At 39.5% G+C, this 17,335-nt stretch overlaps 1 protein-coding gene across 1 annotated transcript in view; it reads left to right on the top strand.

Annotated features, from left to right (window-relative positions):
- The window catches only part of PCSK5 (proprotein convertase subtilisin/kexin type 5), a 229,767-nt gene that overhangs the window by 180,917 nt on the left and 31,515 nt on the right, over positions 1-17,335 (top strand). Inside the window, exons 21-24 of the mRNA XM_015652533.3 lie at positions 3,269-3,371; positions 10,565-10,701; positions 12,623-12,820; positions 13,159-13,227. Coding sequence (XP_015508019.1) covers positions 3,269-3,371; positions 10,565-10,701; positions 12,623-12,820; positions 13,159-13,227 — 507 coding nt within the window. The remainder of the gene's footprint in view (positions 1-3,268; positions 3,372-10,564; positions 10,702-12,622; positions 12,821-13,158; positions 13,228-17,335) is intronic.

The following is a 17,335-nucleotide window of genomic DNA, read 5'->3' as shown; positions in this document are numbered from 1 at the left end:
AAACTATTTTGTTAACATATTGTATCTACAGTTCTAGATGTGATTTGCAATTCAGAGGGCCAAAGATGTAAGTATTTTCTGGTGCACATTCTTATAATAGTATTCAATAAAATGCTTCAGTTCAGAGCCACAGAACTGGTCTTCCTGGCACTATTCCAAGCACAGCTGAAACAAATTATGCCACTTCCCATGAAAGGCATAACAGAGAAATAACTAAAACCTTTAAAAACTAAGTATTTCTGCCATGTGTGAATGCGTAGCTGGGGTCTGTGAATTAGTAGCTTAGGTCCAGTGGATAGGCACACGAGATAAGCATACAGGTAATCTAGGCAAACAAAGTAAAGGAGAAATACGTAAGTTTTCTAATATGCATCACAAAACAGCACCAGAGAAGCAATTACGTAATAAATTCACCCTGACAGATTTCCCAGTGATGTAAACCAAATAGAATAAAACACTCAAGCATCAGACCTGCAACAGGAAGTGTTTTCTGGTTCTGCATTTTTTCATGGTTATACTATTGTCCAAATATATATGTATGGGGGGGGGGGGGGGGAGCATTGTACGTATATCTATATAAATTGTCCTAGTTTCAGCCAGGACAAAGTTAATTTTTTATACCACCTGGGAGGGGGCATGGCCAGACCCTTATGTTATTGGATACCACCTCACACCACTTTGAAGGGGCAAGCAAAGGGACTGTCTCTTTCCAGTGGTGAGAGAAAGGGTTGAGGGCAAAACAGTCCAGTATTGTTTTATTTTCCATGTGAAGAATTTCAACTTTTTCTTATTAACATCATAGCTGTTATTGTTTTATTATCTCATTGGTGTTTCCAGTAAATTGTTTGTATCTCAACCTGTGATTTTCACCTTTTTGTGCCTCTAATTTTCAACTCCCTCCCCAGACAGGAAAGGTGGGGGGGGAAAGAGTGGGGGAAGGGAAGCAATCGAGTGACATCTGGTTTAGGTGAGTCTCAGTGAGGTCACAGAATTGGGGAGTACTATTCCTAAACCGTGACAAAATTATATATTAAAATCTCATAAAGCATATAAGAATGTGGGATTCCATGTTACATCCTCTGGATACATAAGAAAAAGGGTCAAAAGGCTTACATTAACCAAATCTGTCAATGGCCTGAAGGCCACATTTTTTTTTTAGAAGGTGAGAATTATTAATATTTGGTATTATGATAGATATGCATCAATACAACTTGTTAGTTGCATTGATAACGATACTTGTTATCTGAGTAACATCTTGAAAAATTTAGAATTCTACTTAGAATTCTATGTCAAACAGCCTTTCTAATGTTTTTAGTTTTAGTCTGTTACAAAGTAATTACTCATAAAAATGGAGTGTTGCAGTTCAGAAATGCTGCACCAGTTCCTTGGTGTCAGTTTACACAGTTCAAGGTTTGGCCTTGATGGGGGGATTATATAAATGCATGGAAATAGATACATAGATATGTAGAGATACAGCTTTGGATCTGTACAAATTGCCCTTTGGATAATGAGAACTGTAAAAATGTGTGAATGTGTACACATTCACAGATTTTTGTTTCCCTGATTTCAACAGGAGGCTCTTCATTTTCTCCCAGTCTAAACTTTTTCCCAGCTAGAACTGGTCCCAGAACAACCTTGGAGGAGCATTGTCTTCATGGTTTATGTGGTTCTGTCTCTGGCATTTGGCTTGTCTTTTACCTTTACCCTCTCTTTAGAAGATGCACAAATCATTACAAAACAAATATTAAATCTCTGCCTACATTTTGGGTACCCCAGGTTTCACCCAGAGCTGGCTAGGTGTTCCAATAAGTTTGCCTTTATAACTATACTGTTCCCATCCCCTTAGTGTGAAGTACAGTCCTAGCCCATTTCTCAAACTAGAGGTTTCAACTATTATAAAATTTTATAAACTATTATAATTTTTTTAATACTGTTTAATATGTAAAACCACAACTGTTAAAAATACAACAGACAGAGAAGATGATTTGTAAGTGTTCTGGAAAATTTTTCCTCCCTATATTGCTTTAAATTGGTAAGTGGTTGCTTGTACAGTGCCTTTGCTCTTCAAATGTAAGGAATTTACTGCAAGTGGGACCCAAACCCGAGTCATTCCATATTTGTGTTTTGATGCCTAAAGTTCATTATATTTTCCAGATTTTCCAGCATCAATGCAAGTGGGAAGAGTTGCTTGATATTGAATACCCATAGAAACTGCAGGTTTATTGTGTTATATAGGACTTCTTGCTCAGCCTCTTCCATTACTCAAGAATGAAGGAGCTGCCAATTCCTTAAATATATAGATTCAGTTATAATAAATTTTTCCAAAACAAACTGACATAAAAGACCCAATCTTGAGATTTATAAAATTCTGTGATAAATCAATTTATTGTTCCTAAATGTTGCTGCACACAGAAAATCTCTGCCCTAAGAGTTATTAGGCATGCAGCTTATCAGTTTGTACCAGTGTTTTAACTAATATTCAGTAAAAAAAAAGAGGCAAACTTTGCACTTCAGCAGCATAGCAGTACTAGTGTATTCATGATCTGGAAATGTTTATATCTTTATCTCAGTTTTAAGGTAGAAATCCATATAATACATTTATTTTTTTCAAGTCCAAACATGCACCTTTGCACCAAATTTCAATTCAGCCAAAATGAAAGCCTAGGTGTTTTAGGAAGGTAGTCTTCCATCAGCAGCCTGGGAGGGAGACAAAATATGCTATAGCTGGAGGTTTGGGAAGCACCAATGGATCTCATGTTGATGGAAGCTTGCTAAAGTGCATCTCCTCATATCCACATCCATGACAGCAAACCCTTTATGCTGCAGTTTGCAATCGAGCTCAAAAGACATTACATAATGAATACTCCTCAGCAGCACTAATTTTGATGTAACTCATGAAATTTAGGAGTCTCATTACTTCAACTGGTGCAAAATAAATTCACAAAAACAAAAAAAAAACCCCAAAACTCTTTTTCAAATTCACATAGAAAAGAAAAATTAATAAACAAATAGGTCTGATTATCCTGGTTCTCCAAGGGACCCAGTACTTCTTTTCCTGATGCCTGAGGGAAAAGAGCTCTTTTCAGTAGTTAAAAATAGATCCAATTCCTCTTCATCATTATGTTTTCCAACCTGGAAAGTTTGGTGGTGCTTTTTCATCTTTTTTCTGCTTTTTTGTGGGTTTTCTTTTTGTTTTCTTTGTTTTTTTGATTGTTTTTTTAATTGTAAGAAGATTGATCTGAAATAAACCATTTTTTTTTTCTACCAGGGGAATATCTTGATGATTCCCAAGAATGCCAGTTGTGTGAAATATCCTGTCAGAAATGTATTGGACCTGAGTCAGACAACTGCATCAGCTGCCCACTCACAAGGTAATTGTGATATATATAATTGTAATAAGTGCAGTACAAAGATCTCATCATCTGGAGAAGTGGCTGTGTTGTGCTTAGCAGAGACTACCCAAGCAAGAAGTGTCTAGGGTAAAAAAAAAACAAACAGGGGACTTGAGAAAACAATTTTTACATAAACAAAATGACTGGCTACATGAGCAGTTATTGTTTAGCATGATTCCCACAGATAAAGAAAAATTCCTTTTTATATGTAAAATGGACTTTCATTCATTGTCATCCTTTCTAAATCATAATTGCTGGAATCAAAACTTAAAATTTTAACAGCAAGAATCTAGGGCATCTGTAGCTCAACACATCTATGAGGAGTGGCTCAAGGCATGAGTATGGATACTGAGGCCTATTTTGGGAGATATTCATAGCACCTAAACATCATTCCCTAACTGATGTGTTATGGGTTAGGCCAATATTTCTAACGTGCCATGAGGGTTAAACAGAACTACAAAGAAGCTTTTGCACAGGACTTTGCAAATCAGAGGTTTATGTTTAGGTCATGTCACACCTATTCCAGGAGACTACTGGTTTTGGACACATGTCCTACCCATAGCTGTATTCTCACACAAGTAACTCTGGTTCTGTTGCACTGGATTGTGTTGCAGCCAGCTGACATTTCCACTGGTATGAAAACAGGATCAGATCCTCTTAGGCAAGGAAAGAAAATCCCGAAGCAATTCTGCAGTTTGCCCTGAAAAAGTATCTATTATATGACTATGCTAATGAAAGGCATACCAGGAGCAATGGAATCCAATCAGTTTTGTAGGTGAGGAAGCATTATTAAATTCTGTTACATCAGAAATGAGAGAAGAGGAAATCTGGGCAGACTTTTGGACTGTAGAGTGGATTTTTCCCATTCACAATGTAATTTAAATTAGATTGTCTGTTCCTTCCTCACAAGCTTACATTGTGAGCTGTACATATAAAGAGGTAACCAAACACAATTATGCTGAATTACCAAAGTACTGGCAGTAATGAGGTCTTTTGTAAGGATGCTGTTCTAACCACCATGGTAAGTTCTCTAAAAATTCTGAATTTTGGTTTCTAAATAAAGTTTCTGAATTTCAGAATAAAATTTCTGACACCCTTCTGTGCATTATGAGAGATGCTAGGAAAAGTCATATTAAATGGGACAGTCTATAGTGCTGAGATCTGACCAGGCGTTTCCCATTAGGGGAAACATAACAAAAAGCAAGAAAAATATACTTTACCACTTTGAGAGCTGCTTGTAAGGATGGCTATCATTAGAGCTAGCACATGTAGCTAAACTCAGAAATATTTGCATGACATATTAGCACAGTCCAGCTACCTCCAGTACCTCTGTCACATTTCTCCTTCTCTTTCAGAATAAAGCTGAAAATGATCATAGCACCCAAAATTTATGAGGCCATATTGCAGATATTAAATAATGCAATTGGCTGTCTACAAGAAAATAGGCACTGTCTTAATATTATGGAAAGCCTTTTGTTGTCTAGGTGTACTCAAAGTCTGTACAAATGGCCAAAATGGTGCTCAGCTTCTCTAGAAACTGAATCCCAAATCCTCAGATAGCAAAGTAGTCAAAGCAGTTAAGTGTAGAAGATTACAGCTCTTCCTTTCTAATTTCCTTAGGAGGGAAAACACAGCTGAAATCTAGACAACATGTTTTACATTCTTTTAGTAGTCTATGAATGATGCATGAATTGATGCATTTCTATTTTTCTCCCAAGCAGATTAAAACACTAGACATTAAGCAGCAGTGAAAAATGGACCATAAATTTTCATCACATAAAAGGATTCTTTAAGTAAATGCTTAATTATCCAGCAAAAGGAGATAATTCAGCAGCCTGACTCCTATGTACTTACAGACAACATATGTCCTGGTTCCAGCCAGGATGGAGTTAATTTTTGCAGTAGACAGGAGGGGCATGGCTAGGGCTGGGAGGTTATTCTATGCTACCTGATCTTATTTCCAGGGGTGGGGGAAAGGATTTACAGTCATGGATGTGACCATGGCATGGTCAGGTATTGTTGTGGGTCCCATGGTAAAGAGGTGAGTGCTGGCATGTGAATCATTCTTTTGCTGCACACTCTGCTATTGGCATTCTTGCTGAAACTCCTCATTTTCTTTTTTCATTGCTGTTTCCAGTAAAATCTTCTTATTTCAACCCATGCTTTTTATCTTTCCTGGCTCCAATTCTCCTCTCCATCCCACCTCAGGGGACACAGATGGGAGAAAGAGTAAGAAGCATGTGTTTTGGAGTGTTTTGGTGGGATCACAAAATTGGGGAATTCCACTGCTAAATCACAACAGTCTTGTTTGGCACCCAGTGTGGGGCATGAAGGGTTGAGATAAGAATTTGTGTGATTTGTGGATGTGGTACCTGACCCTGTGTGTGCCTCCTTATATGCTCTATATGTTCTGTTTTAGAATGTAAGTTTCAGCTTCTGTATATGCAATGTTCTATTTCAGAGCAAGGAGGAGGATCAGGATTGCTCTCTTGGTGTAACGTGTGATAGCAGCTTATAACATAATAAGATCAAGGGAAGTGAGGGATATCTGGGATGTGTATCCAATGTTGCACTTCTTCCCTTATCTCAGGGATAAGGGATCCCAAACTACTTTTGGGAATACATTAATAATCCTGCCCAGCCTGTGGGAGAACAAGAGTGGATGATTTTCCCCATCTTTCTACCCCCCATTTCTCCTTCAGATAGGTTGTGAGAATTTTTTATTTCGTTTGGATGTTAAAGAATGCATGTCCTTATCGCTGTGTCCGATATGTATCCTTGGTGCGGTCTGTACCACACTAAGGGTCAAGGAGATTTCTGGGAAGGTCATTCAAAGATCTGCCCTGAGTGTGGTAGATTTGAGTGGCATAGAATATTGGAGAAAATGGCACAATCTGGGGGGAAATCCTCTGCTCTAGTGGTTTGGAAGCTCACCCCTGAATGACTACAACTTATTGCAGTGTGCTGGACCCTGGCTGCTCTTTACTGGTCACAGATCAATGCTGGGCAATGCCCTCAGGGAAAGGAGAAGAAAATCAAACCAACCAGCACCATGGCCACTCAAATTGCAGCTGAAACAGAGGAACAACACATGCAGGTAGCAGCTGCCCCTATACTATATAGAAGTAGAAATCCAAGACCAATTCAGTTTGCTCCATGATGATGAAGAGGAGGCAGGGCCTTGTGAAAAGATTGTCCAGGACTTTGGACAGATTTGAAAGTCTCAAGAAAGTTAGAGTGCTATGCCCCACCAACACAGATCAGAGTCTCTGCTAACAGGGAGCAAGTACCCTACTGCATGGAAGAGACAGTACACACAGTGAAGTAACCAGTGTTTTTTCCTGTGTGACTACAGAGAAGACATGAGGAAGTGGGATGGAAAACCTATCTCTGTCCTGGCAACATGGGTACCTGAGCTGGAAACCATCACAGGAAATTCTTCAAGGATAAATGACACTCCGGTTTCCACTGGACAAGTACTCAGACAGAACAGGAGAGCTGATGTTACTTCCAATCCTCTTGAAGTTCTCCAGTTCATATTTACAAGAAGCAAGTAATGAGTACCATGACCAGGTCTTCAGAGGCTCTGCCTCCAACCCAGGGCAGGAAGAGGACAATCAGATCTGTTGGACTGTGTGCATCCCATGGCCTGGCATATCAGAGTCATGAGAGTGTAAGGTTCTACTTGACCCCAGAGCACATGATGTACCCTTGATGTCATCAAGATATATAGGGGCAGAATCCATCTCTGTTTCTGGGGTGACAGGGGGATCCCAACACATGACTGTTGTGGAAGCTGAAGTGAACCTGACAGGGAATGAATGGCAAAAGCACCCCATTGTGACTGGCCCAGAGGCCCTGTGCACTCTTGGCAGAGATTATCTCAGGAGAGGGTATTCCAAGGACCCAAAAGTCATTGTTGGGCTTTTGGGATAGATGATGAGGAGGCAGAGGAAGTTAAAGAGCTTCACACCTTGCCTCTTCTCTCAGAGGACCCTTCTGCCATGGGACTGTTGAAGGTAGAATAAAAACATCACTACCACAGCAGTCACCATCGATAACAGCACGCCAGGCAGGACTCTGTGACCCCCATCCATGAGGTGATTCCTGAACTGGAGAGCCAGGGAGTGGTCAGCAAGACTCACTCACTCTTTAATGGCCAGGTGTGGCCAGTGTGTAAGTCCAGTGGAGAGTGGAGACTGACAACAGACTGTCATGGCCTGAAGGAAGTCACACCACCACTGAGCGCTGCTGTGCCGGACATGCTGGAACTTCAGTACAAACTGGAGTCCAAGGCAGCAGCGTGCTGCTACCATCAATATTAAAAAGGTGTTTTTCTCCTTTCCTTCAGCAGAATAGTTCAAGCCACAGTTTGCTGGAGGGGCATTTGGTACACCTGGAGATGCTCACCCCAAGGGTGAAAACACAGTCACTGTTTGCCATGGGTTGACCCAAACTGCACTAGAAAAGACAGAGACTCCACAACACGTGTAATACATTGATAACATCATTGTTATTTGGGGGAAAACACAGCAGGAGGAACTTAGAGAACTGAGAGGAGATAGTTCAGATCATCCCAAAGGTTTTACCTTAAAACAAGCTAAGGCAAAGGGAAGTCCCAAGAAATTCCATTTTTAGGAGCCAAATGATGAGAGCGATATTGTCAGGTTCAAATGGATGTGGTCAACAAAATAGCAGCTATGTCCACACAAAAGAGCAAGAAAACCCCATGAGCTTCCCCCAAGTCTGTGGAGTTTTGGAATAGACATATTGCAGATTACAGTCAGACTGTAAATCCACTGTATTATGTAACAGGTAAGAAGAATGATTTTTAGAGGGGTCCTGAACAGCTACAAGCTTTTGAGTAAATTAAACAAGCGATTGTTTATGCAGAGGCCCCTGAGCCAGTCAGGACAGAACAGGTTGTAAAAGTGTGCTCCACACTGTAGCCAGGAATAATGGTCATTCCTGGAGTCTGGCAAACAGCTTCAGAGGAGAGCAGAGAGAGGACAACTGGGGTTCTGGAGTCAGGGACACAATGGATCTGAAGCCTCCTGCACCCCAGCTGAAAAGGACATACTGACAACTTATGAAGGAGTTTGAGCTGTTTTAGAAGCGTCTGGCACCAAAGCACAGCTCCTCTTGGCACTCTGTCTGTCAGCAAATGGCTAGATGTCCAAAGAGAAAGTCCCTTCCACACATCCACTGATGCTACATGGAATAGGTGGATTGTACCAATCACACAGTGAGCTCAAATTGCCCAGGGATCTTGGAAGCCACTGTGAACTGGCCCAAAGATGAAACCTTCATCATCATCATCAGAGGAGGAGGAGGAGGAGAAAGTGACAGGTTGAAGACGTCCCACCATATAATTGGCTGAAAGAAAATGAAGAATAATATTCTCTCTCTACTGATGGTTCCTGCCACACTGCAGGCAGACATTGAAAATGGAAAGCTGCTATAGGAGCTCTACACAGCAAGTCACAGAAGATATTGATAAGATATTTGATATCATGTCAAATTGCAGAGCTGAAAGCAATCCAGCTGGCTTTAGATATTGTTAAATGACAGAAAAGGCCAGCACTCTCTCTGCCTTTACACTGACTCAATGAATGGTAGCAAGCTGCCTGGAGGTGGTTAGACCTATGGAAAAAGACCAGTTTGGCAGCACACATAAAAAGCAAAGGCCACATGGTTAATTAATACCCAAGGCTCTGCCAGTTGAGCTTTCCCTGCCCAAACAAAGCCCCACGAACTGCATAATGAAATAAAGTCTCTGTGGTGCATATGAGGAATGTTATAGAAGACAGGCTGAATTAGTCCTGCCTTAAGCAAAGGTAAACCCATCTGTGGGACCTGGTGGACTGGTGGGTGAAGTAGAGGGCCAGGGAAAATCAATTACTCAAGGGGATTTGATTTCCTGTGTAAGAACAGTTTGTAGTGTTGAATTGTGTTATATTTGTTGCTGAATGACACTACAGACACACAGAGTACTCCATAACTACCATGGACAGTGAGTACAGCCAGTTCCAAGTACACCAGTTGTGAGCTCCTCACACAGCAACCAGCTGACAGCACACCAGCCCTCCTGCCCTGCAAGATTTCTAGGATGGGTGGAACCCACAGCCCTGGACTAAATGAATTTAACAGATATCTTGGAGGGACAGCCACTGACTATGGAAATCACACCTGTGCTTGTGTACACACGTGTGTGTGTGTGTGTAACTGGAAGGTGTAGGATCTGGGCAAGACACGGATGACACAGAGATGAATCGTGTCCTGGCTTCAGCCAGGATAGAGTTAATTTCCACAGTAGTCAGGAGAGGCAGGGCTAGGACTTGGAAGTTATTCTATACTGCCTCACTGCTAGTTCCAGGGGTGGGGGAAGGGGTCCCTTTCTGGCATGGCACAGTCAGGTGTTGTCAGGGGCTCCCTGTGGTGCACTTGTGAGCACTGGCATGAGAATTGTTCAGCTGTTGTATGCTTTGGAACTCATATTCTTGCTGTTACTGCTCATTTTCTTACTTCTTTGATGTTTCCAGTAAATTGCTCTTATCTCAGTCTGTGATCTTTACATTTTGTACATCTAATTCTCCTCTCCATGCCCAGCAGAGGAGGGGGAGGGAGGACAGGCAGTTGAGCATGGTTTGGAGTGCTTCAGTGGGAAAACTAAATTGGTAACTACCATTCCTAAGTCACGACAACGTGTAAGTCTAAAATACAGCTCCTAAAGGCCAATATTCACATAGCTGTTTGACTCCATGTACAAGATTGTATTACTGAAGCCATAGTACTTTTTAAAAGCAGTCCTAAAAGTAAAACAGATGGGTTATTCCTTCACAGACATAGACAAAGTACTACTTTCCTTTTAGCAGACACATGGGACTATTGTCAGAGATTGTGATATAAGGACATCTAGGTAAAGAACCAAAAGGTAATTTTTCTCAGAAAAATATTTCAGAGAAAAATCATCTTTGAAGTCTCAGGTTCACATTCAAAACACTTTTCATATAGTAAATACTATGAATAAGATCAGGAAAACAAAGTCTTGAAGTTCAAAGACTTGTAAATGGAGTGAGAGAAGTATTTATTGAGTTTCTTTTTAGTTTCCTTTAGGTTTAAAGAACAAGTAGTAGTTTTATTTGTAATTATGCCTCTGTCTTCTTTAAAAGAGTCTTTGATGATGGCTGCTGTGTTATGCAATGCCCCAGAGGAAAGTTTGAATTCAGACAGCAGTGTCACTTGTGCCATCATACCTGCCTGGACTGCAGTGGAAGTGAACCTAACAAATGCACCGCTTGTGGAACAGGTAAGTAAGATTTCCTTTTGCCAGCTTTTTCCCCTCCATTGGCCTCCAAATTCCCTTTTCCCTCAGCTCTCAGGGCCAGTTGTTAGATTCAATAAAATGAGTAGTGGTTTTACTACCAATCTGCATCATAATCTTCTGGTGACTCTGAAGGGAATTGGAACTCAATTTTCTTTTTTTTTTTAAGTACAAGAAAACACAGCTCTGTATTCTCCTTTCAACTTAATGTATTTCCCTTGGTGTTTTTTCAATAGGAGCTATGTTAACAGAAACAGAAACAAGAAAAAACAAAAAAGGAGGGGGGACAGAAAACCTACATAGTCTGCTTCTGGAAAAGAAAGCTTGATACATGCTTCCCCCACCCACTGCACAGGATGTGCTATACTGAAATGGGGCCAGTTTGCTTAAGCAGGCAGGGAGCCAGGCTGCTTTCCTAAGCATCTCTCTGGGAAAGGCTAAGAAACAAGCATGGTGGGTTCCACTGGAGATTGCTGTGTCCCTACAGCTGAACAAACAGGGTTTGCAAAGAGAAGCTTATCACCAACACACATTTTAAAAGATCTTAGGTTGAGAGGAAAGCTAATGTAGCTAATTTTGTGGAAATTCCAAAAAGCCACTCTTCTCCTTTTGAAATTGTGATTTAAAAAATATTTCTTATTTCCTCTGTAACATCTGATGAGCAAAAACCTGAGGCCATCACCTGCAAGTATGTGCAACTAGTCTGAACTGTCCTTGGAAAAGAGTGTGTAAGATCTACTTTATAATAAAGAGTAATATTTTATGAGCTCTCTTCTAAGGTTCACAATGGATTTATAGCCTTTTCATTTCAGCTGCTACTTCCATTTCAGTCTTAATCAGCAATGGTACAGACTCTATTTAGTAATTAGTGTCTAGACTACAAGCAAACACTAGTACGGCTGCATTAATTAGTCATACTGATGATGAGATTGACTTTCTCACTTTGAGGAATGTGACTCAGTAAGTGAAGTTTTCAAATGGTACTTCAGGTCTGCCGTGAGAGCAAGTTTGTATAATTGCTCCCCAAAGTCTCTCCCTAATGGAGGACAGAAAGATATATTTCAGTATTTCCATGATGCAAGAAATTAGGACACTGATGAAACTCAAACCCTTAGGAGGCAGAAAAATTAAAGAATTGCACATGAAAAGTAAAATAAATAAAATTCAGCTTCTGCTATGGCGCAGCATTATTGCCTATTATAGCTGCTTTCTCTGCATTTTCAAAAATAAATTCTGGTAAGCAAATCCTTGCTCTGCCAGTTAAGGCAATGAAATATACTTAGCACAGTTACATGTGTAATTTATACTGTGGGGTAAGTGATTAGAAAACTCCCCGTGTTGCAGCACATGGCACATGAAGTTACATGTGTTTTCACAGGCTTGACTCAGAAGGATTAGGAGCAGGGGACCTCCCAGTTCTCATACATTACAGACTGCTTGTGCTTTCATAGCTAATAGCTGCACATCTGCTATTTGAATTCAAATCTAGATGAATCCACTGAGATGAGGATTACAGTTTAATCTTCATGGGACACAGATTGAGTCTTTCCAAAGGTGAAGCAGGCCACTTTGCTTTCCTAGTAATAATTGTACATCTGCATGTACAATGTGTTACAAATACTTGTTTGTCCTCTGCAAGAGAATTCAGAGATGGAAAAATTTAGATTTATTTTTTTATTAGATTGATGGATATAAAGAGTTGATTGCTAGCATGACATTTTATATGCCATAAATCTCCAGGAATGTGAAAAGTTTGAGGTACTGAAACTTTTATACATCTCATCTGGTGTAAAACTGTAAAATCTAGGAGTCAGTGTCTACTGCAGCACTGGAACTTCATAAGGCTCCTTCTTATACCCCAAATGCCCTCTGTGGCTGACAGCTTTTTCCCATTTGTTTGCCACAGACCCAAGAGGGGTGGAACGTTTCCTGTACCATGGGGAATGCAGGGACAACTGTCCTCCAGGTCACTACCACTTGGAGCATACCTGTGTGCCCTGCCCTGGCCACTGTGAGGTGTGCCTGAACTCCAGCCATTGCAAAAGATGTTTCAGAGGCTACTACCTGACTCAAAATGTGTGTCAGAAACATAGTTGTAGAGAAGGTAAGCATCTTTCAGTAGGAGATAACAAATGCTCTATTCAATTTGTTACAGAAATCTGCTTAAGTATATTAAAAAATGTTTTGAAATACACAGTCACACCTGACCCTGAGGTCTTTTAAGTTCCAGCTCTGATCCTCTTCTAGTATCATGTTATTGTAAAGTAAAAGTATTTTACTCAAATTGAGCGTGTTATGTAAAAAACAAATGAGAAAACAAGTTTCCATGAGTCTTTCTCTTTTTTTAATTTGAGTCAAGTTTATTTCCAGGAACCTTGCTGAGTGATTCCAAATGTTGCATTTTCAAGAATTAACCCAAAACTGATGGTTTGCAAAACACAGGTGAAGTTGAAGATCCTGACTCTGAAGACTGCATACCATGTTCAGATGGATGCCACAATTGCAAACAGGGTAGGCTTTTCCTTAATCATCTTTATTGTTATTCTTAAGGCAGGGAAAATTTAGTTCCATTCTTGTCCACTCTTGTCATTAGCTTAATGCATGCTGCTGAGCAAATTAGTCATTGGTGCAGGTGGCTTCTCACCCACTAAATTATATTCCATACCACATTTATTTTTAAAATAAATTTCTTAAATGTATATTCAGCATAAATAAGAATAATTTTATATTAATTTAATTATTAAAATTTGCAGCATTTTTATTTTTTTCTGTTTGAATGCCACACAGACTGAAATATTTACTGACTTTCTGAAGCTATTAAGCTTTTATCAGACACAGATTTTTACTGTAGATGTTCAAATTTTCTATGCCTCAAAACAGATCACCACCCTCTGCTTTTTCTTCAAGGATATAGACATAAGGACAATCTTTAAATTTCATTCAAGAGCAGAGCACATTATTGCAATAATAATGCTACTGCTCAAAAAAAATTCCTTGTTTACATTTCAAGGTTGGTGCAGGCTAACCCATCCATCCATCCATCCATCCATCCATCCATCCATCCATCCATCCATCCATCCATCCATCCATCCATCCATCCAAAGTGCAGTTCATTTGGCATTCCTGTGAAACAGAAAAGAAAGGAAATAGGCTGAGTTGCAAATGAAGCCAGAAGTGTTAAATAAAAGTGGGGGTTGGTTGAGAGTTAGGAGGAATCTCAGCTTCCACATCACAAAGTACTTGCCATGTTTGCAGCTCCCCTGCAGTTTCAGGGGGTTCTCCTACTACCTGAATATCCAGAGAAAGTGAGACTGGAAAGACTAAGAAGCAGCAAGTGCAGTGTGTGCACTCATGGGTGACCACTTAGAGTCCCATGGGAGTCTGTTAGAGGGGTGTGGTGCTCTCCTCCAGGCAAGCATGGATTCTCCTTTGTCGTGTTCCAGAAGTGAAAACCTTGAATGTAAAAATATGCCCTTTCCACAAAAAAAGTATCTCTCACATTCAGGGTTGCCACCCATTGTTGAGACACTTTCTGGATTTGAGTTACTGGTTCTGCAAAACTTAGAAGAGTTTATGGGCATGCCATTGCAACTCTAAACCACAACTGTCTGTCCAGCTCTTTTTCTGGCTACACTAACTGGAATACCTAACTTACTGTAAGGGTTTTCATCAGATAATTCCTTCTTTCTGCCAGTTGTCTGATCTAATATGAGATACCATAAAAAAATATCCCGTGATGCTGGTGACCAGCCATTTCATGTGAATTCTGTCAAGCCTAAGGCTTTCCTCTGTGGCTACAACTGCCCCTGTCAATATTGTTGAATGAAGAGATGGTTTTAACATGGATGCAACTGCACTGTGATCTCCCTTTGTATGGAGTGTTATCCAGGTTCATGGCAGCTGCCTGCTTGGTTGAGAGGAGCAGAAGTTAAGGGAGAGTGTATGTTTGAACACTTAGCTTTATTGGTGCTGTCAGATGTTACTTCCCCATACTAATATTTTCTGTGGTTTTTACAATGATTGTGACTTCAAATTATTTTTCTTCTGAAACTGTGTAGTGGCAATTGGTGTTTTGAATTAGAGAGAAATGTAGTATGTATGAATAGAAACATTTTTTAAGAAATAGTAATTTCAAGTGACTCAGAGTTTGTTATGAACATAATAAGCATGTTTAAGGAGACTGGAAGGCTGTTCATGGTCAGCTGGCATAAAAAAAAAAGGGGCTGCACTCATTTGCCTTTTTTTCTGGGAGGATCATTGATGTCCTAAATATTAATAATCCATAACATTCACTGCATACTTTCAACTTCTTGCACTCAAAGTTCTGATATAAAAGAGGGCTTTTAAGAGCTTCAGGGATGAACAGAATGGACACATTAGTTTTCACTGCTGTGTAAAGTCAGAAGTATTAAGATTCCAGAGTTTATTTATAGAGTTTATTTATTCTATTAAGGAATAATGCTCATGATGCATATATTACTGAGAGTCAGAAGTTGATTTGCTGTTAGTTCTACTTGGAGAAGAAGAATAGTAGTGGCCTAAAAGCACAGTCCCAAGCAAATTTTGGAAACTATGATGTATTCTTGAAATAATGCAGAGCCTGTAAGCTTCAGCTTCAAATAAGTCAGGTAGCTATGGTAGATACCTCTATCTACCTATATTATATGGGAGATATTTGCTTGTATTTTCACTCTTAACATACAGTGAGTTTTCAGGCATATTAACAACTTCATTTATAGATAAGTACAGTAATGGCTTTCTCATGTCTAATCAGAAAGCTGATGTATTCAGAAACTTTTGTAAAAAAAATCCTAAAAAGCAAAAACTTCAATGCCTGTCTCTTACAAGAAATTCATTATTTTCCAGGCCCTAGAGAAATTATAGTGCCATAAAAATAATTTAAAATACTAAAATTTTGAGGTGAGAAAATAAGGAATATGCTACATTTAGTTTCACATCTTCATATTCTTTCTATAGATTCCCTTTTATAATTAAGTGGATGCTAGAGTGTCTTGCAGTCTCTTTGTCCTCTCTTCCCATTAACACAATTGAATAATTTATTCTAAGAACTTTAGAGAAGGTGTAGGAAAAGTTCAATGCTATGAACTTTTCAGGTAAAAGTACAGTGGAGGAAAAAAGGAATGTAGTAATCATAGCAATTGGAATAAAAATATATATAGTTCACATATTGAAAACTAGTTATTCATATATACAATTGCAAATATATTTTGTGCGTATTTAATGATCCTCAGCTGACTGGAGACCATTCTCTCATAGAAAATCATTCAGCACCTGCTCATTCTGAAGGGCTTTAAAATCCTTCAGTGTAAACTCTAAGAAGTAAAAATAATTAACTTCTTCACTATAGTCTGAGCTCAGGTTCACTTACTTTTATTTATTTTAAATTCTAAACATTCTAAACCAGGAGCAGCAAAATGCAAATGTTTCTCCTACTGTCTACAAATTACAAAGATTATGATTATGATTTTTCTCTTGTAGACAGAAGTCTAGTTTTTAGGAGGGGTATATAATCATATTAAGATAACTGAACTGCCTGTTTTCCTACTAGCCTGAAAGAGTTTTGCTCAAAAATATCATTCCCACAAGGCACCAAATAATAGATTAAACCATCATCTGCATCTTGGGCAATGTTGTTCCTGCTTTGCACAGACAAGAAAATTAGTAAGATTTGATTCCTTCTGGCATGATTCCATCTGCCAGCAGAATAGAGCAAGTCTGCATGGGCATTTTCTCTTTTTGATCAGTAGCAACACTACATCCAGGTGAAGACAGAGGTATCACACTTTTATAATGGTTTCATACTTTGCATACCCTATTAGGCATTTCAGAGAAGAAAGTAAAACCCACACAGTAAATAACACTGCAGGTTATTCTTCACCAGTTGTGAGGATACTAAAGTAGATAGTGTTTGTTTGTAAGACCTTCTGGAATCCTCAAGGAATGTAGTCAAATCTGTTTGGTTTCCTCCAAGTTTGGGGTGGATTTTGTTTGAAGGCACCAGTGTGGCAATGTATCTTTACAGTATCAACACTGAAAATCAAAAAGCACAGATAGGAGCTCTAAGAAGAGACTTAATCAATGACAGGTAAGTCTATGTTGTTAAAATACAAATGATGCTCTCTTTTAAATTCAGGTAATTATTTTGTTTCTGTTTCACTTCATTAATTCAGAGGCCACTCATATTTTAAGTGTTTTAAGTGATGTAAAGAATCTTTAATGCTCACAGGCACCATTCTGCCTGCAGACACTGACGAGTCCTGCAGTATGCTGATAGTAACATTGCCTTAGAAAGCACTAATCCCTAGAAAATCTACAGCTTTGTATACACTGTGTCCAAACAATAGCTGTGCACATTAGGGTTCACCTCCCCACTTTGTCCTGCCCACATGCTCTGGGGTGCATTTGACTCTGCTCGATGCCACACGAGCCAGATTGGTATCCTAGTACACAACTTCCCATGAGACCTGGAAGGCAGACTCTCACACAGGCAAAAGCCAAGGCATAAGGGTGACTTCAGTACTGATGTTTAAATTCTCAAAAACTTCTAATATATCCTTGTTTCTGTGCAAGCAAACACAAGCACAGTATTGGACAGCCA

This window comes from Parus major, chromosome Z, assembly GCF_001522545.3.
Source record: "Parus major isolate Abel chromosome Z, Parus_major1.1, whole genome shotgun sequence".
NCBI lineage: Eukaryota > Metazoa > Chordata > Aves > Passeriformes > Paridae > Parus > Parus major.
The sequence above is the reverse complement of the archived record's forward strand: the minus strand, read 5'-3'. Positions and strand labels throughout refer to the sequence as shown.